This window comes from Festucalex cinctus, chromosome 12, assembly GCF_051991245.1.
Source record: "Festucalex cinctus isolate MCC-2025b chromosome 12, RoL_Fcin_1.0, whole genome shotgun sequence".
Taxonomy (NCBI): Eukaryota; Metazoa; Chordata; class Actinopteri; order Syngnathiformes; family Syngnathidae; genus Festucalex; species Festucalex cinctus.
The window spans coordinates 13,439,094-13,463,471 of record NC_135422.1 but is presented as its reverse complement, the minus strand read 5'-3'; the positions used below and the strand labels follow the sequence as shown (position 1 = coordinate 13,463,471).

The following is a 24,378-nucleotide window of genomic DNA, read 5'->3' as shown; positions in this document are numbered from 1 at the left end:
ATTTGAGGTATGATTGTGCGTATGTACTGAATTAACTGAATATTTTTACTTTTAGAAAGGGTTGAATCCCTTTCAGAAATGTGGATGTTTAAGAAGGACACGAAAAGTGGTGGAATTATTCTAAATAACAGCGAACTCTGAAGTTTAGGTATACACAAATTTTATCCACACATCATTTTGAAAACGAGATGACCACATAAATTCATAAATTCACAAACACAAATTCAAATCATTTTGACAATTGGTCACAACAGCAGGACTATACGTGACAAAACTGAACTGCAGATCGGAATGTAATAAAAAATGAAATGCAAAGGATTCCCTGTTAGCAATATAAAGACGACGATGGTCATAAGTGTATTTGAGACACATGAAAAAAAAATAAAAATATATATTTTAAATTATTCTGTATAAAACCTAATCAGTAACACAATGCATTCAACAGGTTTGACATCTAGATCAGCTTTACACATACAGTAAGAACGCTGGGGGGGAAAACTACAACATAAAATTGTTTTAAGTGTCATGTAACTGTTCATTTATGTGCACGGGATGCATACTCAGGAATGTCAGAGGTTGGAACTGAAATGTCTGACTGACAATAACAGACATTTGTTTCTACTTACCACTCAGACCAAAATTATGTAATAAGAGATAAAATTCATCTTGTTTTGAAATGTTAAGAATGACAAAAATAAACACTGCTCTCGCTGGTTTGCAGATTGGGCTGCGCTTTAAAAATATATATTTTCATTCTCCTCCCCTGTGTTCAGTTTATGATGCCCTGTTGGCGGGCTTTGTCCCTCAGATGGCGCTTGCGCATTCTGATGATCCACTGGACGGTCAGCTTGGCAAAGTTGGCCGCCTTGAAGAGAGCCATAAAGACGCCGCAGAGAATGGCCGCCGCCGACCAGGGGTTTGCCGTCACGATCTGTTTGAATTCAAAGAGGGAAAAAAAAAGTGGTTTTCTGAGCGATATGGTTCGGTTCGCCACAATTCACTATGCGAGTATGTTAAAGACTGCCCCTACACTCAAAGAAACGGAAATTTCATGTAGTATTTCTTGTGTAATGTATTTAAGATGAAAACAAAAAATACATTTGTTTTTAGTAATATAAATATGAGTGTTGTATTACATCTAAATAATAATTCAATAATATATGCCTGTGAGTACTGTGTGTATCCATCATTCAAAAGGTGAAAACATAACAACTATAGATGCTAATTTTTAGCATGTCAGTGGTGTTTTCTATTATGTTGGCATTAAGCCAGCGGGGACATCAATGTTTGGTTGTTTTAAATACTTTACAGAAAATTGAATTCCCTTTGTTTTATTTTTGGTTTGATACTAAACTTCAACTGGGACTGTCGTAACAGCCTGAAGTCTTGGCAGAGGGGTGCATGCCATCTCTGTTGAGATCTTGAACCTACCAGTTGGATTTCTTGTATGAAGGGATCACGCCACTCAAAGACAACGAAGAAAAGTTGGTTGCTCCTTTCGATTTCGGGCCTCTTGTCATTGAATTTGACCACACCGGACTGAAAGACAAATCAAATATCATCAAGACCCCACGGACACATCGTGGACGCCCAGAATTCTTACCTCTTTTTTTTTTTAATGCCAATGCTGATGTGTTAGAAAAAAAATCTGATACCTGATTTTGTGGTCTCTTAATACTTAGAACAACCACAACAACAAGTGTAATCGAATTGAATGTCAAGAGTCAGAGCTCTACCTAGTGGACAAATAGTGCAATGGCATATCGGCGTAATTCCAGCACAGCTGAGAAATACGAGTACATCGGAGTTTAATCATCAAAATTACAGCCAATTATGATTATTGTGGGAATGCTGAAAGAATCCCACTTATGTTATTCAAATTTTTATTCTCCTCAATTTTTGCCGAGAAACAACTCCCACATTATACTTCCGATTTACAGTATTCAAATTTCAACTTGCTTCAAAAATTCATGGCTTCCAGGGTATATATGGCCTGATTCCATATTTACATACAGTACTCACACAATTTAACGTTAAATATCAACTTTTCCCCATTTATTTTCAATGGGACTTACATTAAACTTTTTCTAAGTCCCATTTTCCACGCCTACTTCCATACATACAACTGCTCATCATTACAAGCTCTCTGATACTAAGTGTGTTGTCCAGGAGGTCCGGGGTTTGAATCCCAGTTCCGACTGTACATTGCAAATATGTCAGTTGGCAACTGAAATGATTAAATGCACGTTGCCTTTCATTAGATGGCTATTTTTAAAATACATACGCCATGAGCCATTGAATTTGAACAAGGCAAGTTAGCTCACCTTAGCATTTAGCTTTTAGCATTCCCACGCAATTTCTCCAGTAATTGCACTTAGTCTAGTTTTGAATGCAATTTTATCAGCAGATCGGTTAAGATCGGATACTTACCTCTTGGCGAAACTCCACTGATTGGTTGCTTTTGCCTGATGTCCTCACCAAGGACATCTTCACCCACGTGCGGAAGCCCCCGGAGAAGGTCCACGTGGAGTAGTTCCTCTCACAGTCCCTCATGAATTCAGATTTATTAAAACTGGAGAGTCACATTTGAAAGAGTCATTAATTCATTCTCAAGTTTAAACTACTTAATGGACTAATGTCGTTTACTAGCAATGATGTAGACGCACATCTGAACTTTGTAGGATTCGGAACTAGTACATTATTGGGTCAACATCATTCGAGCACACAACCAATAACATCAATGCGGTGTCTATAAAAACAGTAAATACATAAAAAAATAATAATAAATTCTGTCATACATATATATATGTCAAGGAATCCAGTTCAAACTGGAGTCGGAAGTTCATAAGTCTGATTAGCAATTAGCACTACAAAAATGTGGCGTTACCTGTAGTCCAGGTCGCTAAACTTGGCGAATAGCATGTACGTGATTGCGCTGAAGTCCTCCTCCGTCTTGTTCAGACTGAACTGCATAAAGATCAACTCCTTGCTGCGGACGTCCGACGGCCCTCGCACCACCAGCGCATTCTATTGCGACACGGGCGCTAACGACAGTTAGCTTGTTTTCGAGAGGACATATTTACCACGCACCTTCGTTTGATTAGTGAAGAGCCCGTAATAGGTGACCTCCTTGATGACGCAGTTACCCTCTTGAGGCTTCCCGGGGTCCACCAAGGGTGGGATGTGGTCGTGGTAGTGGTGGCGGCAACTCAGAAGCCGGGCATTGTCGGGATACAGTGCGATACCTATGACGATGGAGAGCTCATCAAAACAATCCATAGACACCATGATAGTGATAATCTCATGCATGTTATGCCCCATTGCTGCGGTTTAATATTAAAATTGCAGTTGAAAATGACGCCCAATTTAACGCAACTCTGATAAGACTGATTACGCACCGGGTGGTGAGAAGGCATCCACCTCCTTGTAGGTGACTGACATGACGGGATGGTTGAGCTTCTCCATGAAGTCGGAGATGGTCTGGTAGGCCAGGAAGGCGGCCACGGCCGTCAGCAGCAGGTAGACGAAGATGAGCACCACCGTGAACACGTTCTTCAGGCACGCCTTGCTTACCCGCATGGATGGCGTGCTGCCTCGAGCGTCATCTTCTGAAGAAAGCGGGGGAAAAAAAATCTTCTCTAATGACGATAACACATTGTACAATAGAAGGAAGCACAAGTACTTGGTCACACACGGACAGATGCACGTTTCATATAATTAATTTCATTTAAATTCAATTTCAAAATTAAAAAAAATATATATTAGAAATTAGGGGTGTGAATTGCCTAGTACCTGACGATTCGATTCGTATCACGATTCGATTCGATACCGATTAATCCCGATACGAATTTATAAGTCGATTGTTGCGATTTTTTTTCATTCAAATTTAGAAAATACTAATCAGTAAGCTTGTAGAGTGTAAGATTTATATGAAAATGTATTATTTATTTATCTGAAATTTCAGTCTTATAGAGGTTGTAATCGGTTTCATGTTTGAACAGCATTAAAATAAAATATTAAGGCTTAATGTTCCGTTCATATAACATTCTTCCATGCTCAAGGTGTGAATCCTAACCCGAAGTCAGACGTTTTGTTGAATATTTTTCCATTAAAAATGGAAGTTTAAAAATCGATTCACACAAAAAAAGAAAAGAAAAAAAAAGGCAATGATGATAAGACGTTGAATCGGTAAGACTACCGAGTTAACAATTCTGAGCTCTTAAAAAAAAAAAAAAAAAAAAAAAACACTATTTTTTTTTATTGAATCGATTCGAGAATCGCGCGATGTAGTATCGCGATATATCGCCGAATCGATTATTTTTTAACACCCCTATTAGAAATATTCCACACACTCAAAAAAATAAAAATAAACAACGACTCCTCTCACCAGTTATTCATATACTGCCACCTTGCACAGTACAAATAAACACAATCACTACAAATAATCCACACACACAAAAAACACACAAAGTAACAACTGTTTGTACCTGGCGAAACGCTCTCATTGCGCTCCTCACCATCTTCCACGACATCTCGGAAAAAATCCGGTGACTGCATTTCTTCATTGTGGTCGTCCTCATCGTTGAACTGTGGCATCAAACAACACATTTACTGGATAACAATTACCATCGATAGTCAAGGTGTTATTATAACCCTTTATGCGACAGATATATGAACTAAGGCAACAGATTTTGACAAAAAAAATATTACTGGCATTGCAAAACAAGTCACAGCGACCTATACAGCATTTCCGAAATGAGGTTTTGGCATAATCAATAAGAGAATTATCTCAGCTTTCCAATAACATGTCAACCATTGAAAATGAAATCACAGCTGCTCAGGAAATGACCAATCGTATCTCACCTGTTTTCTGTTTGGTCATGTGACATTCACAACCTGAGCCGTTGATTGGTCATTACCTGAGCTCTGAGCAATTATGTCATTTTTCAGTCTAAGTGGAAAAATGGTTGCCCCCTGAGATGGATAAAAACAGGTGGATTTTGCTACTTAATTCATATTTCACAGACTATCTATCTATCTATCTATCTATCTATCACAATTAAATAAACATAACCTTGCACGCATTTTGTTTTTCAAAGTCCAGTCAGCTCGTTCACTCAGGAAGCTTCTTTTCCTGCACTTGCATGCGGATCACATGACGTCAAGTGTGTCCTGGAGGACACACTCACACGCTAAATAATTTAAGAATTGTTGGCCGCACACACACATACTGACCGATAAGAAAGCGCACGGTTAAGCGTCTTTGACTATTGAGAAAATAATTTTACATAGTTATGTTTTTAATCTACTACTTGACGTACCTCTCGATAAGTGCTGTCCTTTCCGAGCATTCCGTAAACTATCCTCCTCTTTCGAAACAGCACTTCTGCTGAATGTTCCCCACTCCACCATCAACTTTTTGTCAACATTTTGAAACCTGAACGCCCAAAAGAGGAAACTCGGTGAACACACAAAGAAAAGAGGTTTTCAAAACACCGTCTAAAAAGCTCGCATACGGGGTTGGCTTTCGTTCACTGTACCACCCAGCTTTCCTGACGTTGTCTTCGTGGACCCTGGGGAGGAAATGTAACAGTACATTTGTTGGCGTGAATGACGACAAGGGGGCCAGGGGTGGCTTATTTATGGCCATAACATATTTAACTGCGATGACAATATACTAATTTATGGACACGAAATATTAGTTTCTGTTTTTAATATGATCTTCATGTAAATGTGGACGTCTGTTTGTTATAATGGAACGCACCTTCGCGCGACAACGCAACGGCGAAATCCTGTACCATGCAGCTTTATGAGAAGGTGCGTTCGATTTGGTCATCAACTTGTCCAGAATTTTATTTTTATTTTGTGAGTACAGTATGTTATACCTACATGGTGGCATTTTACAAGCATGTTGTACCAGACTATTCTACCAACACGCTTGTCACATCTGGGAATGAGAGAACCTACCAGTAATGTAAACAGGATGTTTATAACTTATGGATTTTATTTAATAATAATTTAAAAAAAACGAAAAGTCACAAATGTACTTATGTCAATAGTTTCAGTTCAGTTTGGGAGATTGTATGGTTTAACTTTTTAACCATAATTCCGAAAGGTATATTTGGTGCAAACACACCCCTCATCACCAAAATCACACTTTACTGTAACAAGAGCGAATCGTGGCGTTTGACAGCATAATGTTTTCGATGCTGTTAATGGACACTTCAAAATAGCACTCATTGTTGGCACAGAATCTTCAGATTTCTGCTAGGAAGAAAAAAGCAAATGTCAGAAACAGAAAATCTTACTTTATTTGGGTTGAAGAGACACTTCCCAAACTTTATTAAGCAATGACAGTTTACATAAGAAGAAATATCATGGGATCATACTAAAGCAAAAAAAATAAAATAAAAAATGGTCTAAAGACCATCGGCTAACATAGAATTGTGAAATTTTTAAAAACAACAATAAAGAAGCAAAACGCTAAGTAAAATACAGTGAACTTCCAACTCACGAACATTGAAGCTAAAATTATAACAAGGTCCAACTTGGAGATGCTTGAACAAGATAGCGGCAGACAACAACATATTTACAAGATGAAAAGCAGCAGTCCAAAAGTTTACGTCATCACCAGGCCTCGTCGCGCACATAATAAGTTGGACTTCTTCTCTTTGCGCTCTTCTGCGTGTTTGGCTCGTCTCTCCTCCCTGGAAACGTGTAAATGTTTAAAGCATGTTGAAAGGGACAGAAACAGTTTAGGTCTTGTAGGGGTTGAATGTATATTTAAAATTGTAGTTATTATTTAAAAATAATTAATAAACAAGAAATAACTACATACTACAGCACAACTATTACAGCAAGCCTTTTTTTTTTTTTTTTTAAACTTAACCAGGAAACATCCCATTGACATTAAAAGCCTCTTTTTTTCAAGGGACTTCTGGCAAAGATGCAACAGTTACATATTGAACACAGAATTTTACAAACAAAACCAACTGGATATTGTGGAATTTACCTGGTCTGCATTCTGTGCTGTTTGTAGTTTTTTTTACGAGACTCTGCAACCAAAGACTTGTTGGCTGCTGTGTCGTCTTTGCAGTCGCCAAACGGCTTCAGCTTGCCTACGAGCGCAAACGGACACAGTGAGACGAGGTTAATATAGCGGCGTTGTGACTAAAAAAAAAAAAAAAAAAGGCGGACATTTTGTTACCCGTGTGAGGCTTGTAGGTGAGCGGACGGGACAGGCTGGCCTTGAGGTCAAAAATGGCCTTCTTCTGCGTTCCGGGAGTTGCGCTCGTGTTGCCAGTGAACACAAATGATGCTTGGGGGGGAAACAAAGGTTGATGTTCGACTATGTTGTCACGTACAAAATGAATTCATCCAAAATACTTTAGGATTTTCCAAAGTAGTGGCAAAAGCTTTTCTGACATCCCTCTGCTCTAATGTAAGGACTTGTGCATACAGTTACTTGAAGCCATGTTCTTTATTCCGGGCGTCTGCTTCTTGGGTGTGCTGGTGGCCATGGCGAGCGACATGCGCGCCGGCGTTTTTACCAGCGACCTCTTGTGCTCGTTATCAGGCATCGCCTCAGAGAACCTGCGCAGGAGGTTCACAAATGATATGAAGGGCTTGGAAGGGAAGATGGCGATTAATCTATGTGATTTACAGTATTTTTATGTTTGTTTTTTAGCAGGCTTCATAGATCAAAGCTGATGTGCACGGCCCCCAATAATCTGTAATCAGATTATGTGAAAACCAAATTCCGAATTCACCTGACATTAATCCTTCTTGTGGAAAGCACAGAGGGCTTGAACACATCTTTCTTTGTCTCTGCCATCTTGTTTTGAAGAAGCGTATTCTTGTCCCTGTAGGGTGCGGGGCTGAACAAGGACTCGCGAGTAGCCTTCGCCGCCTGCGTCATGCCACAACAAGCAACATCACCTTTGCCTCACTGTCGACATTATTATATAAAAAAAAATAAAAATAAAAAAAAATTTAAAAAATAAAAAGACGCCTTTGTGTACCTTCACCTCCTGCTCCATCTTCCTCTTGTTGGTCTTCCTCTGCACATACTCATCGATGGACTCCATCTTGTTGAAATGAGCCTCGTGGAGTTTTTGGAAGTCTGTGCGAGAAAGGAAAAGATAATGCGGGACTGTTTTCTGGTGGTACTCGCGTGTTTTAAGGAAAAGGAGCACCTACTGGGAGTGACTGGTCTCAGGGCTGTCCTCTTGCCCTGCTGCCCTTTGGAACGAGGGATCCTAGTGGATTTGGCTACTACAAAAACAAACAAAAAAATAATAATTTTGAACATGAATTCCATTTTCATCACACTCAGAGCAGTAACAGATACAAAAATAGTTACTGACCTGCTTCATCCTTATCATCACTCATCACTCGACTGCTCAGGTCTGAAGACTTGATCGCAGGCTCATTCTCTCCCTTCTCAATTTTGGATAAAGAAGACAATCGAATCTTTTTGTGGGCGTGGATCTCTGGAACCACTTCATTGCGTCCCTTTGAAAGAAAAAGTAATTTCCTTAAGACAAAAAAAAATATCAGTGTGCGTTCACGAACGTGGCTTTGGGGCACGACATGAATACCTCATCATCCAACTTGACATCAGAATCACTGGTTCTTTTCTTTTTTGCTTTTCCTCGACGTGTGTTCACAAACACTGAGGAGCTGCAACCCATCTCCGTGGTTCCATCTGTCTTCACCTCAACGGTGACATTGGCCTCCATATTTTCTACCTGTTTAACACGAAGAAAACAAGATAGTTTTTTTTTTTACGAACTGCGCTGTTTATTGTTTTGTTTTTTAAGTCTGTCGGGCCGAAACATCAGACTTGGTTCAAAGGTTTACCTTGTGTTCCTCGATGTCCTTTTGTTGCTCCAACTGCTTCTTAATGGCTCTTAACAACTTCTCCGCCTATTTGCACACGTATATAATAGTTAGACGTGCACTTCTGAACAAAATATAGTGAATTTGTAGTCGTTAGGCTAAATGTTATCGCGAAAAAATGTCGTTCCCCTACCTTCATATTCGCCTTGAGACCCAGCTGCTTCGCTAGGTCACGTAGCTCCACATATTTCATTGAATCCAAATCCATTATTTTGTGTGATTATAACGAGTTCAAAGAGCAGAAACTCGCCGTCTCGCACAACGCACGTCTGGCCTCTCGTCCAACAGCAGTTAACTGATTCAAAACAGGGGCGCGGACGTATGATTGGTTGAACGCGCGAGGAAAGGCTTCCGTCCAATCGCAGACGCGGGCATACAGAACCCGTCAGCCAATCGCAGAAAACATGAACGTCGAAGCGTTAAGGCCTCAGTATGCTTCTGCGAGAGGCTCGCGTCGAGGCGTCACGTTGGAGCTCCGCTCGTGCGTTTGCCTTCCGACTTGTGCGCAATACACATCGGTGTCTGCTGGAGTTTCACACCAAGTCCCGCTGTCGCTATGGCTGGGCCGCCACAGAGTGGCGATTCCTCTGCATTTTATGACGGATTCAGGAAGTTCAATTTAATTCAGAAACACGAAACAAAGCCGGGGGGAGAGTAAGTTCATCACCGTAGCAATTAATTATTGCCAATTTGCACCGGTATCGGCCGTAAACTCGCCAAAACACAACAGCCGTGCGCTTAGCGAACACAGTTTGTTTTTTTGTTTTTTTTTGTTTTTATTGTTGTTTTCCGCCTCTCGTCCCAGGCACATATCCACATGCACAGCCGTGGTCTCCGAGCAGGGAAGTCGATTTGCGCCGCCAGTTGCCTTCACGGAAACTATCTGGGCGGGGGGCGGGGAGAGAGAGAGAAAAAAAAAAAGAAAAAACGCCATCGAATGGACCAATCAGAAGCGAGCGACGCCCCGCCATCGACGTGCGTCCAAGGTTTGGCGACGTGTGCACGTCGGCCGGCCACGAGCGACGCAGCACTTAAAATTCATGGCTCGCGTCGATCATGTGATCGACGGCGCTCATCGACGCGAGAGCAAACGTGGAGGCATAAATTAGGCTTTACGTCGAACTTATTTAAAACATTGCATTAAAATGCATGCTGCGTGTCTTTTTCTGTGAAAATAAATAAAAGCAGACATCGACTGGGAGTTTGTTTTGTACAAAAAATTTGAAGTGGCCATCTCGTGTCCTGGCTGGGTCACACGTGTTTTGTTATGTATAGTGTAGGCCGTTAAAAACACTCTTCGATGGACTAAAATAATTTCTCATGACTTGTGCTCTATTGGAACAAACCTGCTAGAGCCGTTTATTTAACACAAGTATGAACTTTAAAAATAATAATAATAACCGTCGCGACTCCTGTACGACATCATATGCGTTTTGTTTTGTTTTAAATAAAAGTTGTTTTTACGATTTACTACTTTCCCCCCTTTGCACTGCTTTTAAATGTCTTTAACTCTTATTTGCAAATGCACTTAGATGTTGTACTTTAAAATATGAGAAGCACCTTGGGTTACCTTGTGTATGAAATGTGCTATAAAATTAAAACTGTCTTGCCTTACGTCCAAAATAGTGGGAAAAGGAACCAGTCTACTTCCTTCTCTGTCATTTAGCATCCAGTATTAATTATATGGGCAAGCTTGCGCCATCTCACACCGGCACAATGTGCTATAATTAATGCTTTGTCCCACCAGTAATTACTGATAAACTCCACATTGCGCAATAGAAATAAACACAACTAAAATAATCCACAGAGTAGAAAAAAACTTCATACACATGGAATGGACTGGTGATATAAAATGTCTCTTGCAATATTAAAAAAAAAAAAAAAAAAAAAAAAAAAAAAATTCCACAATTATGACTAGGGGTGTGAATTGCCTAGTACCTGACGATTCGATTCGTATCACGATTCACAGGTCACGATTCGATTCGATACCGATTAATCCCGATACGAATTTATAAGTCGATTGTTGCGATTTTTTTTCATTCAAATTTTGAAAATAATCAGTAAGCTTGTAGAGTGTAAGATTTATATGAAAATGTATTATTTATTTATCTGAAATTTCAGTCTTATAGAGGTTGTAATCGGTTTCATGTTTGAACAGCATTAAAATAAAATATTAAGTCTTAATGTTCCGTTCATATAACATTCTTCCATGCTCAAGGTGTGAATCCTAAAAAAAAATAAAAAATAAAAAAAATCGATTCTGCCGATTATTGAATCGATTCGAGAATCGCGCGATGTAGTATCGCGATATATCGCCGAATCGATTTTTTTAACACCCCTAATTATGACCAATTGAAAAAATAAAATCTACTGTAAAAACAAACAGCCGAGATAATCCGGTTGCACAAGTGTGCACATCCTTTCATAACTGGGGCTGTGGCTGCATTAAGAATTAATCAATCACATTCAAATTTGTGCTAAAGTCAGCACATACCTGCCATCATTCAAAGTAGGGATGTTCGATACCACTTTTTTTCAGACCGATACCGATACTCAGACCCTCAGTACTCACCGATACCAACTGCCGATACCAGTAGTACATTTAGACAAATTAAAAAAAAAATCACTAAAAGATATTTTTGAACAAATATATTGACAAGGTGTGTTATTGAAATCACATGAGCTATTGCAGAAGTATTGGGTAACGACAGGAATGTGGTCGTTATTTTCCCTGAACAATTTGATCTAATTTTTGTTAAAAAACAACAACAAAAAACAACGTTAAACTGTAACTACAAACTATTATCCCTCTTCCTGAAGCATTTCTTCTGATTTGAGTTACCTCTGTAATTATACATTTCGGAAGTATCTAATATAATTTATAATGTACATTAATCACTATACTGTATCATGTTGGGATACCTTCTTTTGACTAAATAAAAATGACTAGAGTCGTGATTTTTTTCTTCTTCTAACCCCGCTATTGGATCAGGACTCTGTATTGGCAGATAAAAGCAAGTAACTCGGGTGCTTCATGCGAACAATTGCACATAGTCATTATGGACACCTAGACCAAAAACATTCACGTTTTAAAATAATGAACGAATGAATATTGAAATAATGTTGTTTTTCTGTATATTAGACTAAACTATTTGTTATATAAGTAAATGTTTTTCACCTTTCAACAATCTGAAATATTTTTTAGCTCAAATTTACTAAATGTATTTGTTTTTGTTTAATAAATTACCTAAATTGTCAGTAATTAAAATGTTGCTTTGAAATATTTTTATATATTTTGACAAAAAAAACAAAAAAAACAGCACAGTCACTCTTCAATAAAGTTCAGATATTCCCATGGGCTTTTCCTGACATTTTTTTTTTTTTATCAGTTCATTAAAAACTCCACTAAAACTCACGATATTTGATTAAAGAATAGGGACCTGTCAGACTTTCTGCATGCCCAAATCTTCAGTGATAATCTTCCAGACGTTGTCCCGGTTTATGCCTAGCTCATTTGCAATCAATCGAACAGTCAACCGACGATCGCCACTCAGCATCTGCCTGACGCGCTCCACGTTGGCCTCAGTTCTGCTGGTTGTAGGCCTTCCGCTCCTCGGGTCGTCTTCCACGTCCTCACGTCCCTCTTTAAACCTTTTGCACCACTCAAAAACACGCGAGCGCGACATCGTCTCATCTCCGTACACTTGCTGCAGTAATCCCAGTGCTTCAGATGGGCTTTTCCCCAACCGGACCAGAAACTTCAAGTTTGTTCGTTGCTCTGTGCTCCCTGTTTGACGACCTGACAAAGAAGATACAAAAAACACTCAAGAGCATATACTCGGTGAAAACTAACTGCAGTAGAATGGTGCCAACATTTCCCAAAATTGACAATCTGTCAATCAGAGCATCAGCATGCCTGATAATGATCCTGAGCTTTAGTATCATGTGTTGGTAGGCGGAAACATCTAAAACTGCAGGAGTCCGGACCTCGGGGACCGGAATTGGCGAATCCTTATCAAGGATGGCTGACCTGCTTCATCCTTGGCGCTGTTCTGCACTCTACTGCTCTTGTCTGAAGACGTGCAAACCACCTCTTTGGATTCGTGTGCCTTCCCCTCACCAGTGACATTGGCCTTCATCTCTTCACCCTAGATGAAAACAAACAAACAAAAATATAATAATGAGATCCCCGCTCCACTTTCTTGACAAATATGCCGTGCCAAAACATTAGACGTGATTCAAAAATTTACCTTGTCTTTCTCAGTGTCATTTTGTTGCTCATAATGCTTCCTAATAGCTTCCACAATCTTGTCTGCCTATTTGCACACGTACATACATGGCAGTTAGACGATTGTTTTTGTAATGTAGTCGACATGTAAGCACGTAGGAAATGTTTCCTTACCTTCATGTTAGCTTTTAGACCAAGCTGCTTCGCTAAACCGCGTAGCTCCGCATATTTCATGTTTTCCAAATCCATAGTTTAGTATGTTTAAAAAGTGAGAAAAGGGAGCAGAAAATCGCACACAATCTTCTCGTCGGTCAGCGCCCGTACGTATTTTCATCACGTGTCGAAAACAACTCGGATTCTTCTTCTTCTGTCATGAACGCGGAAGTGTGGTGGTGGACCCAAATGCAGGAGGCGAACGAGGCAGGGAGGCAGAGGTGCGGAAAAAAAGAAGTAAATTTAATCCAACAAAAACCAAAGTAGCAAACAGGGCTGGGTGGCAACGAATACAAAATACCAGAGGGAACTATACATGAACAGACGGAAACACTGGCAATATGAACGTGGGGAAACAAGAATAATGGACCGACAAATACTGACACAAAAACCGATAACTAAATACACACACTAATTACACACGACGAGACACAGCTGGGCAAGACACAAGTGGAAGGGGTTGCTGATTGGATGGAACATGAGGATGGGCAGGAAAACACAGGTGGACATGGAAAGGCTTAATACTAGGAAAAACAGAAAATCAAAACATGACAAACTAAAAACCCAACAAAAGCAAAGCAAAACCCACCCTAAATAGAACCAAAACATGACATCTTCTGTGCGTATAATGACAGTTGGCAAACCAGGGTTCCGATGCATTTCCGCCACCTGCCGGACTGGAGTGTAGATTCGCAACAAAACTAAATTTAGCGCAGATTTTGACCATTAATAATTTGTTACAGTAAACCTATCCCAGTATGTACAAGTGTTAATATCTCACCATCACAGATATGCGTTCGAGTTGACTCGAGTCAAGTGTCTTGAGATTTGGATGTTAGACTCCGTAAAGTAAATTTCTTTTCTAAATACTGTACCTTATTGATTGTTTGAAGCTAACTGCTGGAAAAACTGAAAACGATACGACTGAATTGTTTGAAAATTGCCCAGTAAAAAAAATATTATTATGTACTGTCATGGAATGAACGAAAAGAGGCATGAAGACATTCGAGCGCTGTGATTGGTGGAAAACACAACGCACTTTGCGTGTTGACGTCATCGCACGGCGCCCCAAAGAAGTCTTGCAGCTCCATCCCGGCGAAGCAGAAGAACTAAGCAGTGCGGCTACATTTAGCGCACTCACACCATAGTTACAGGGGGGCTTTAAATACACCCCCAGAAATGTGCGCCTAGCCGTCGGCGCCGCATTATTCAAGCCTACGGAGCTGGCATAAATATACGACAAAGTTGTTAACATACCAGACGACGCGCCGAAATTCCGGGTAAGCTGTTTGAACCAAGCTAACGCGGCTAACCGTGGGGGAGCTAACAGGTGTAGCATGCTAGCTGGGCTTAGCCGTGTTGTTGTTCTTTTGTCCGGCAAACTTATAAAATGTGACTTTTTATAGCCGCCTGTTTTGTCCAAACGTCGTAATGTTAATTAGCATAGACTAACGTGCGAGTGTTGCCATTGTACATATTATTGGTTAATTGAGTGAAATGGTTGTTTTTGTTAGTGCGACTGGCTCCTTTTTAGCTCGCTGCCATTGGTACACAAAGTTGAACAACAGCCCTCATGTGATGGATTATGGTATTAATCGTCCGTGAGCTGTTCATCCCTTAAAAGCCGGTGTTTAAATAAATAAATAAATAAATAAGTGGAGGAGGGTCTGCCTGTAAGATCCGCCGAGTTTCCATGTAACCAAATAGCGGCGTTGCGACACGTTAACTCGGTCACTTTAGTAAACACTCCCAGGCACACTCTGTTTATGGAACACACGTGTAATATGTATGTGCAATATGTTGACAAGGTGTGTTATTGAAATCACATGAGCTATTGCAGAAGTATTGGGTAACGACAGGAATGTGGTCGTTATTTTCCCTGAACAATTTGATCTAATTTTTGTTAAAAAAAAAACAACAACAAAAAACAACGTTAAACTGTAACTACAAACTATTATCCCTCTTCCTGAAGCATTTCTTCTGATTTGAGTTACCTCTGTAATTATACATTTCGGAAGTATAATTTATAATGTACATTAATCACTATACTGTATCATGTTGGGATACCTTCTTTTGACTAAATAAAAATGACTAGAGTCGTGATTTTTTTTTTCTTCTTCCCCGCTATTGGATCAGGACTCTGTATTGGCAGATAAAAGCAAGTAACTCGGGTGCTTCATGCGAACAATTGCACATAGTCATTATGGACACCTAGACCAAAAACATTCACGTTTTAAAATAATGAACGAATGAATATTGAAATAATGTTGTTTTTCTGTATATTAGACTAAACTATTTGTTATATAAGTAAATGTTTTTCACCTTTCAACAATCTGAAATATTTTTGAGCTCAAATTTACTAAATGTATTTGTTTTTGTTTAATAAATTACCTAAATTGTCAGTAATTAAAATGTTGCTTTGAAATATTTTTAACTTTTCTCTTGAAAAAAAAACTGTTTTTCTTTTTAAACGTTTTTTTTCTTTTTGTGTAAAATATTTTCTGAAATATTAGTCATTTTTCCACCCAAAATATTCCAAGATTTTTCAGAATTTTTTTTCCTGAAATATGTTTTGTTTTTGAATCTCAATATTTATTTTTTTATTCATAAGCATCAAAGGTTCTTTGAAATATTTAAAAAAAATCTTAACCGCTTTTTTTTCTAAAATACTTTTTAGTTTTAATCAAACCTTTTCTCAAATGAGTTTTGTAACCTTATAAATGAAAAAAAAAACGTGGTTTCTGATTTTTGACGTTTTCTTGTATCTGTTTTTTTCTGAAATATTTCACCTTTTTTTCTAATAATAAAAAAAATCACCATGAAATGTGACTTTGAGTTAAAAATTATGTCATTTTGTGCATTCCAGGGTTGTTCCCCATCTCATTTCAGAGAAGATGGAGGGTCTGCACCCGCACTGCCTTAAATGCATCAACCGGAGGTGCATGGTGCGACCAGAGGCGGGCCTGTCCTGTGACCTCATCGGCTGCCCGCTGGTGTGCGGCGCCGTCTTCCATGCGTGCAAGCTGCCTGAGCACCGCCTGCTGTGTCCGTACGAGCGCCTGCCGTGCCTCAACAGCGGCTTTGGCTGCCCCTTTGCCGTGGCCCGGGCTAAGATGGCGCAGCACTTGGAGACCTGCCCCGCCAGCATCGTGTGCTGCACCATGGAGTGGAACCGCTGGCCAGTCAGCTATGCTGACCGCAAGTCGTACGAGAACCTGAGTCGGGACTTTGACGAGGTGGAGCAACTGGACATGGCGCTGGCCCTGCAGGTACGTTTGTAAAATTTTGGCTGATGGAGATGGAGTGATACTTTATTAACTTATGTATTTATTTTTTATTTATTCATTTATTATTTTAATATTATTCCACTATGGTTGAACGCGAGCTGAATTGAGTGGATATAACTACTAATTATTTATTTTCTTCTGTGCCATAATTAGTTGTTCGACTCCTAGTCGAAGTTTATGATTTATGATGAAGTCATAATGTATACAAAAATAGAGTTAAACATTCCTAAACATGTTCAATCAAACCGTCTTATTAAAGAAAAATCTGCTCAAAGAAAAAATAACTCAAGGCTAACATAATGCAAAATGCTGTTGATGGGCTAACAAAATTTAGCATACAGCATGAATCAGGTTTATATTATATTGTATGTTAAATAATTGCTGGAGTTTAGCCTGGGACCTTCTCTACTTCTCTAAATTCAGACTTACCTTTATAATGGAAAAAAAATAAGTATGTTCGTGATGAACCGCGATAGAGAGGTTTCACTGTATATCCAAAATTCCACTGCTTAAAGCGATAGAACACTTATAAATAATTTTCCAGTATTGGATTAGGCATTGTGTACAAAGAACGTGGGGGGTAGCGGCTCCTAATGTGGGCTAAAACGTGCTTAGCACACGACATGTTGTTTCAACCGGCTTTTGGTTGAAAAGTGGCTGTACTGCTTTTGAAGAAGTGCTTCTTTGCTGTCAGGCGTAATTCCACCTTTGATGTCCGCTGTGGGACGCGGTAATTCCTCATGAGTTCTTTGTTGCCAATGGCAGCCATGTAATTCAATGTGTATTTTACGCATGCGATACGTCAGGATGATCACGTGACTGTCCAAAATTCCCAATACAGTACATAATGCAAAAATATTGATTAAAAAGTGCTATAAAATTATAATCGCTCAACATGAATTGGCAATTTTCTCAGGGAAGAATTGAAATTCACCATTTCACAGAATAGGTGGTTAGTTTTTCATAAGTCTTGTATTCCTTTAAATCCCTATGGAAATTTAGCAGAGGCCTTATTAGAAATTTCGGAAAATTTTCCACCCCTTTGCAACTCTACCTGCAGGACCAGCGCATGCTCCTGGAATCCCTCAAGGTCACCACCACCGTATCCAAGGACGGCAAGGGGGACAGCGACAAGATGGCCGCGACTCCCGGCGGCGAGGCCACCAACGGGGCAGTGGAGATGGAGGAGGAGCCGTACAGCGACTTGTACCGAGCCTCGGTGGAGACGAGCCGGAGCTTGGCGGCAGCCTTGGACATCCTCACGCACTCCAAGGGCGTCGTCGGCCTGAACGGGGAAAACGGCGGCGCGGGGAAGAACGTGGACATGCGCGAGAGCGACTCGGACTCCGAGTGCGAGCTGGGGGCGGTGGGCGGCGCCGACGAGGACAACGGGGCTCTCGCTTGGCCGGAGGAGGATGAGGATTTCGTGGAGTTGTTTTTTGAGGACAAGGAAGACGCCATCGAAGACCCAGCGGAGGAGGAGGAGACGGCGGCGCTGGAGCCCGTGTGGCACGAGGCGCCTCGGGACTTGGTGCCCGCCATCATGCCGGACCCCCGGGCGGAACCGCTGGCTGCACCCATGCCCTTCCTCCTCTCAGATCACGTGAGGAGCAACTTCTTGCACCAGCTACCCACCGAGCTCAGGTACCGCTGCCTGGAGCGCAAACTCCAGAACGTGGAAGTCCTGCGCGGCATCAGCATGTTTACATTCAACGGCCGCCGCGTGCTTCTCTCGGACCCGTACCTCTTCCGCGCCAAGATGGAAGACAAGGCGGTGGACACGTCGGACCTGGAGGTGGCCGACGACCCCATGGGCCTGCACGGGATCGACCTGATCACAGCCGCCTTGCTCTTCTGCTTGGGCGACTCGCCGGGCGGGCGCGGCATCTCCGACAGCCGCTTCGTGGACGGCTATCACATCGACTTCGGCACGCAGACCTTCTCCTTCCCGTCCGCCATCCTGGCCACCAACACCATGGTGGGCGACATCGCGTCGGCGTCGGCGTGCGACCACGCCAGCCCGCAGCTATCCAACCCCAGCCCCTTCCACACGCTGCGCCTGGACCTAGTGCTGGAGTGCGTGGCGCGCTACCAGACCAAGCAGCGCTCAATGTTCACCTTCGTGTGCGGCCAGCTGTTCCGCCGCGACGAGTTCTCCTCGCACTTCAAGAACGTGCACGGCGACATCCACGCCGGGCTCAACGGCTGGATGGAGCAACGCTGCCCGCTGGCGTACTACGGCTGCACCTACTCGCAGAGGCGCTTCTGCCCGTCGGCGCAGGGCTTCCGCATCATCCACGACCGCCACCTGGGCTCCTTCGGCGTGCAGCCGGGCCTCCCCACCAAAAGCGCAGACAAGCCGGCGAGGAGCGCGCGCCCGGGCTCCAAGTGCGACCAGTTCAGCGGGCTGCCCTTCGAGGTGCTGCAGCACGTGGCCAGCTTCCTGGACAGCTTCAGCCTGTGTCAGCTGTCCAGGACGTCGCGTACCATGAGGGATGTGTGCGGAAGCCTCCTCCAGATGCGCGGCATGGTCGTCCTGCTGTGGGAGAAGAAGCGGCGGGAGGACGGCTCGCTGTCGTGGCAGATCACGGACAAGGTTGGTGTTGCCTCTGTTGTGATGTGGATTTATGTCTCTGTGTAGATTCCAGTGCAATTCTAAATGACATCGCAATGTAGTAGAATGCAATTTTCAAATAAGAAACGCCGTAATTGAGGGGAAAAAATAACTTAATCTGATTTGGTCGGCTTTGTTTTTTTTGTTTTGTTTTTGTTTTTTTAGATATAAACTATATTTCATTATTAATTGTTAAAATACTGTATGTGTTTAGTTAAGCGCTGTCCACATGTTTGCATATCGTCGCTATTATGTGAAAAACACTTTTGTCCATTGTTACCTTTTTATTTTATTTTTTTATTGGATTAAACTGCAGACATCCCAAAAAGATAAAAATAAAAAAAGGGGGGGGAAATGGACATGTGTTTTTCTCATACCAGCGGTGATATGGTTTTATAAAACATTAAAAGTGAACAGGCCACACTTTTGCTTGCATGATTTTTGTAATCCGACTTACCGACTTAAGTTTTCCACCACATTTGTTTGGTAGAATTTTAAGTTGTTGGAGTGAATGCTTAAAAATTGAGGTGCAATGGACCTTATTAATCTAAAATTGTCCAGCCACTCAACAGCAAATCTTGATTTCTGTAGTCTATCCGAAAAGCAGACTGATTATCATTGTTTTTTTTTTGTTTTTTTTTTTTATAAGAAATTTGCATACATGTGCTTTTACTTTGGAAAGCAACGTTCCAACATTTTTCTTGATTTATTTATTTTTTCTTTCCCCCCTACATGCTACGGACAGACCAAATCAGTAGTTGAATCATAATTCATTTAAATTAAAGAGATGGGATTAAAACTTAAAACATTTTTTCAAATATCCCCGCCAGCATCTTCTCATGCCGTGACGCTCCGTCGTCTTTCACAGGTGTGGCGCTTCAGCACAGCCTTTGGCACGGTGAACGAGTGGAAGTTTGCAAACATCACCAGCATGGCAGACCACCTGAAGAAGTGCAAGTTCAACACGGTGGCGCGGCGCGAGGAGGCCATCCCGCTACCATGCATGTGCTTCACCCGGGAGCTGACCAAGGAGGGCCGCTGTTTACGCTCTGTGCTCAAGCCCGTGGCCTAAACTCCTCAACGTCAACTTCTCTTACTCTATGGAAAGCCCTTTGACAATCCATTCCATATCCTTCATATCCAACTTAAGGTACTAATATACTGACTCGTCCTCACTAGGAAGACAATTCAGGGCACTAGTAGAACGACCTTATGATTAATGAATAACATTTTCCACTGGTATTGTGAAGGATGGCAAATAACTCAACATTAATTTGGTCTTCTTGAAATCCATCTTAACATTCATGTAGACCGACTAGGGCACCCTAGTAGAATAACCGTGTTACTACTAGTGCCTCTTTTGATCTACTAATATGCAGTTAAACCTTACTAGTATTTTTGAGTCTTGCATAAGAAACCCTAGTCGTTGAACTTGTGCGCTACTACAAGTGATATACAATGCTAATAGTTAGCATCTAGTGATTCACTAGTGGTATGAATCGTGTGCAGATGTCAACTAATGCATTTTTGCCTCACTAGTAACATGGGCGACTAGCATGCTAAGTTTGTTTTACTTTTGTCAATAAGGATTCTATTAGTACGTGCTAAAACTGCTAGCAAGATCTGAATGTAGCCTCAATTTATGGCCAGCCAACAACCCCCCCCCCCCCCCCAATCACTAGCACTATTCTCAGACGTGGCCAATCATAATGGCTTGCAATAGGAAAGTGCACAGTCGCGGTAAATAGCAATACTAAGCTGGCATTAGCAATGCAAACAAGCTCACGTTAGCCATGGCCGCTTTCATGCTAGCATGACTCATTTGTAATGTAGTCTTACTAGAACACTGTTATTGTGTCAAGTTTTATTTGGGGGAATGTAGATGCAATGCAAAAGCAATAAGAGGTGCTAAATATACCTGCAGAAATGAATTCTGAACTCTCTCCTTAGTGAGGACAGAGTGTAGTAGTACACGGTCCTTAGGCCGTCTAGCAAGCATATGGAATAAACACTCAAACGGCTTTCCATACTCAAGTGTTTACAAAAAAAAAAAAAACACCCCGAATCCTCCTCCTTTCCCTGAAAAATGAGCACATCCACAACCACGCCACTGTTGTGTAAATAATCTCACGCTCTGATTTTTATTTTTATAGCAAATAAACTGTGCATACGTCGGCGGCGGCGGAGGGCGTAACTGTCGCAGCTTTATTTCTATACAGCAACACCGACCAAACATCCGTGTTAGCAAAACATTTGCCGTGGTCAAACACTTTCACCTCTGCGATGTTACCTCCAAGCTAATCGCGCTGGCACGCTAAGCTAATGGCGAGGAGCGGCCACCAACAGCCGACTTCTGCCTGAAAATGTAGCAGGTAATTAATAAAAAAAAAAAAAAAGAAAGAAAAGAAAATGAATGTAAACCATCAGAGTGTTTTCAAATGGCCAGCGTCAGAAGAAGAAAACAAACAAGCAAACAAAAAACACCCGCAGGCACGGGATGGCGAACTGAATGAACCTCGTGAATACTTTTGTAGCACACTAAAATAGTTGCGGGTGCACGACATGATGAGAGATGACGAAAGAGAGAATGAAAGATAAAGTGAGATTGACATCGTAATTATTAAATAACGATGGGGTAAAAACAAAAACAATCATTGGTAATCTCATTTTGTTTTCCCCTTTTTTTTTTTTTTTTTTTTTTTTTTTTTTTTTTTTTTACTGAAATCATTTCTGGAGAAATTGTGGGTCAAAAATAACATCAAATATTTTATTTTATTTTTTTTTTTGATTATTTTTTGGGTGGGGTTCTAAATATTTTTGTCTGTGAAGAATGTCGAAATATTTTTGGGATGAGATTTTTCTTTTGACCTGACATTTGTGGTGAAATGAAATGCATGGGAGTTTTGGGGGGATGTTGAGAAAGGAAAAGTTGATAGCAAAAATGTCAATGAATTTCAAAAAAAAATAAAAAATAATAAAATAAGTTTTCTTTTAATCCAATATTTTGTGGGAAAAGAACATTTTGTGGCTTTTGGTATGGTGGGCAGGGGAGAGAAATGGTTCTCTGAAACAAATCGGAAATATTTATAGTTTTTTCTATATATATATATATATAATGTAAAATGTTTTTTTTTTTTTCAGAAATATTTCACAAAAGGAAAAGGTTTTCATATTTTTGTGGGGGTTGTAAAAAATAAGCGTAAACTGGAAAAATAACATCTTTTTATAGGTTCAGTGGTTTTCCTTTAGCGCAAAACAAATTCAGAAATTCTCATTAGATTAAAACAAAAACTTAGAAAGAACTTGAGTTTATTTCTATTTTAGAACCGAAATATCGAAGAAATTTTTTTTCAAAGTTGTTCATTTGATCCATTAAAAAAAAAAAATTCGTTTCTGAAAAGACCTGTTTCTACGACAGTGTATTAGGGCCACGTAACAAATATATATTTTTTAGAGGGTGGGCACAATATTCAGAGAAGAAAAATTTGTGAATCTGCCACTTTATAAATTTGCAAATTTGCCACTTCATAAAGTATTTTTTTTTCTTTGAATATTACCCCCACACTCTAAAAAGTAAATATTTATATGTGGACCTATACGCCTTCTTATGTTTGTGACAAAACCTTTTTAAGCATCTGAAATACTAATTTCATCCAAAGATTTTCAAAAACGTGGGCCTTGCTAACTTAATTGCAAATGATTGCTAAAATAATAATAATAATAATAATAATAAACGATGTTAATCTCACTTATGTTAGCTTTAGCGGGTAGCGGAAGTGACGCAAACGAAAGAGTGGGTAAGGTGACGAGGCCTCAATGTTAAATGTAGCGTGGAGGTGTGTTGCAGTGTTGACATGAACAGATTTACTGTATGTTTTTAATATCTACTACTTTGATCTAGTTTTTTTGAGTGAGAGATGTAAAAAAAAAAAAAAAAGACGTTTTATATGTCAAGGTGTCAGAAAAAAATGTTTTGTTTTTTTTGTTTTTTATACTCTTCCTGGTACTCTGAAAGCTGCCTCTGTAACATCCAGATGAGTATTTTAAATTTTGTGAATTATGGATTTGCACTTGAAGCATGTACTGTAAAACGTTTAGTTATTATTATTATTATGCATGTGGGTTGTCGACTTATTTTGTAGTCAGTCGCTGTCGGGCGGAATCCCCGCATTTCCAAAATGATTATTTTTCAGGAAATCGTTCAACTTGGCATTTTTGCCCAATACGGCTATCTGCTATCAATAATTTAAAATGCTTAAAAAAAAAGGTTATTTCAACAGTTTCAAAGGTTTTAGAGCCATGAGTGTATGCGCTGACTCAGCAGTGTAATGGGTGTCCCATTTTATTATAAAACAGGCTTACTGAAATGTATCTAATATATTTTTACTCATTGTTTAACAAGACTTCTAGACTGTCAATCTTGAGGAGACATAATGCTGCGCAGCTTCCGCAGAGTGAGGGGAAGAGGCGGAGCTTTACAACACTTCAACTGCTGAAGCGTTCGAAAGGTAATAGATTTGTTCTCAAAGCTGTTTTCAATTGTGTTAATTTAATGAGTCAAAAATAGCAAATGTAGTGACGTGAGAAAAATAAGTAAATCTGAAAATGAACCATATTTGGATTGATGGGGTTTCCACCCGACAGCAACAAAGTCATTAATAGTGTTCAGTTCTCAGGCACAGTGTGATGTGTTTGTTTTACTCCATTTTGTTTTTGTTTTGTTTTTAAACGTGTAAATCTCCATTTTGTTTTTATTTGTACTTTTTTTTTTTTTTTTTCTCACTGGTGTTCTAAAGCCTTTGTTTTCACTCCAGCTGTGAAGTGTGCTTTCACCACAGGTTGCCAGCTTTTCAAGCGTTTCAATAAAATGAATAAAGAGGCTTTGCAATGCAATCTGGTGATTTTTCAAAATATGAAAATCTTGGGTGTTGTTCCCAATCACAATTTTTAGAAATATTTTCTACTTTCGTCATTACGATAAGTTTTTTTTTGTGTGTAAAATATTACTTTGAATCAAGATGCATCTGAAATATTTTGACAATTTTGTTTTAATTTAAAGCCTTTCTAATTCTTGATTTACTATTGCTACTTTACTATATTTTTTTCCAAATTATCTTTTTTTTTTATCAAATTAA

At 40.2% G+C, this 24,378-nt stretch overlaps 3 protein-coding genes across 6 annotated transcripts; 1 reads left to right on the top strand and 2 right to left on the bottom strand.

Moving 5' to 3' along the window:
• Positions 1–143: 143 nt before the first annotated feature.
• On the bottom strand, positions 144–5,591 carry pacc1 (proton activated chloride channel 1). Of its 2 annotated transcripts, XM_077539901.1 has the most exons (9): positions 5,517–5,591; positions 5,322–5,437; positions 4,488–4,587; positions 3,399–3,608; positions 3,091–3,245; positions 2,888–3,027; positions 2,431–2,572; positions 1,432–1,539; positions 144–931 (listed from the first exon to the last, which is right to left on the bottom strand). In XM_077539901.1, exons 2-9 carry the CDS (start codon positions 5,349–5,351, stop codon positions 770–772), a joined length of 1,047 nt encoding a protein of 348 aa, XP_077396027.1. In that variant the 5' UTR covers positions 5,352–5,437; positions 5,517–5,591; the 3' UTR covers positions 144–769. The 2 variants fall into 2 exon arrangements, with proteins under 2 accessions (XP_077396027.1, XP_077396026.1); XM_077539900.1 differs by having other exon boundaries at positions 5,322–5,577.
• Positions 5,592–6,288: 697 nt separating this feature from the next.
• On the bottom strand, positions 6,289–14,239 carry nusap1 (nucleolar and spindle associated protein 1). 3 transcript variants are annotated; one of them, XM_077539709.1, is made up of 12 exons: positions 14,124–14,239; positions 13,304–14,043; positions 13,152–13,217; positions 8,601–8,750; positions 8,367–8,514; positions 8,200–8,274; positions 8,022–8,122; positions 7,770–7,909; positions 7,460–7,593; positions 7,208–7,318; positions 7,013–7,118; positions 6,289–6,707 (listed from the first exon to the last, which is right to left on the bottom strand). In XM_077539709.1, exons 2-12 carry the CDS (start codon positions 13,376–13,378, stop codon positions 6,620–6,622), a joined length of 1,194 nt encoding a protein of 397 aa, XP_077395835.1. In that variant the 5' UTR covers positions 13,379–14,043; positions 14,124–14,239; the 3' UTR covers positions 6,289–6,619. The 3 variants fall into 3 exon arrangements, with proteins under 3 accessions (XP_077395835.1, XP_077395834.1, XP_077395833.1); XM_077539708.1 differs by lacking the exons at positions 13,152–13,217; positions 13,304–14,043; positions 14,124–14,239 and adding exons at positions 8,863–8,928; positions 9,035–9,538 and having other exon boundaries at positions 7,466–7,593; XM_077539707.1 differs by lacking the exons at positions 13,152–13,217; positions 13,304–14,043; positions 14,124–14,239 and adding exons at positions 8,863–8,928; positions 9,035–9,537.
• Positions 14,240–14,420: 181 nt separating this feature from the next.
• fbxo30a (F-box protein 30a) lies at positions 14,421–24,136 on the top strand. The gene is made up of 4 exons (XM_077539114.1): positions 14,421–14,622; positions 16,209–16,611; positions 17,690–19,225; positions 20,112–24,136. The coding sequence occupies exons 2-4, from the start codon at positions 16,237–16,239 to the stop codon at positions 20,313–20,315; spliced, it is 2,115 nt and encodes a 704-aa protein (XP_077395240.1). The 5' UTR covers positions 14,421–14,622; positions 16,209–16,236; the 3' UTR covers positions 20,316–24,136.
• The last annotated feature ends 242 nt before the right edge of the window (positions 24,137–24,378 follow it).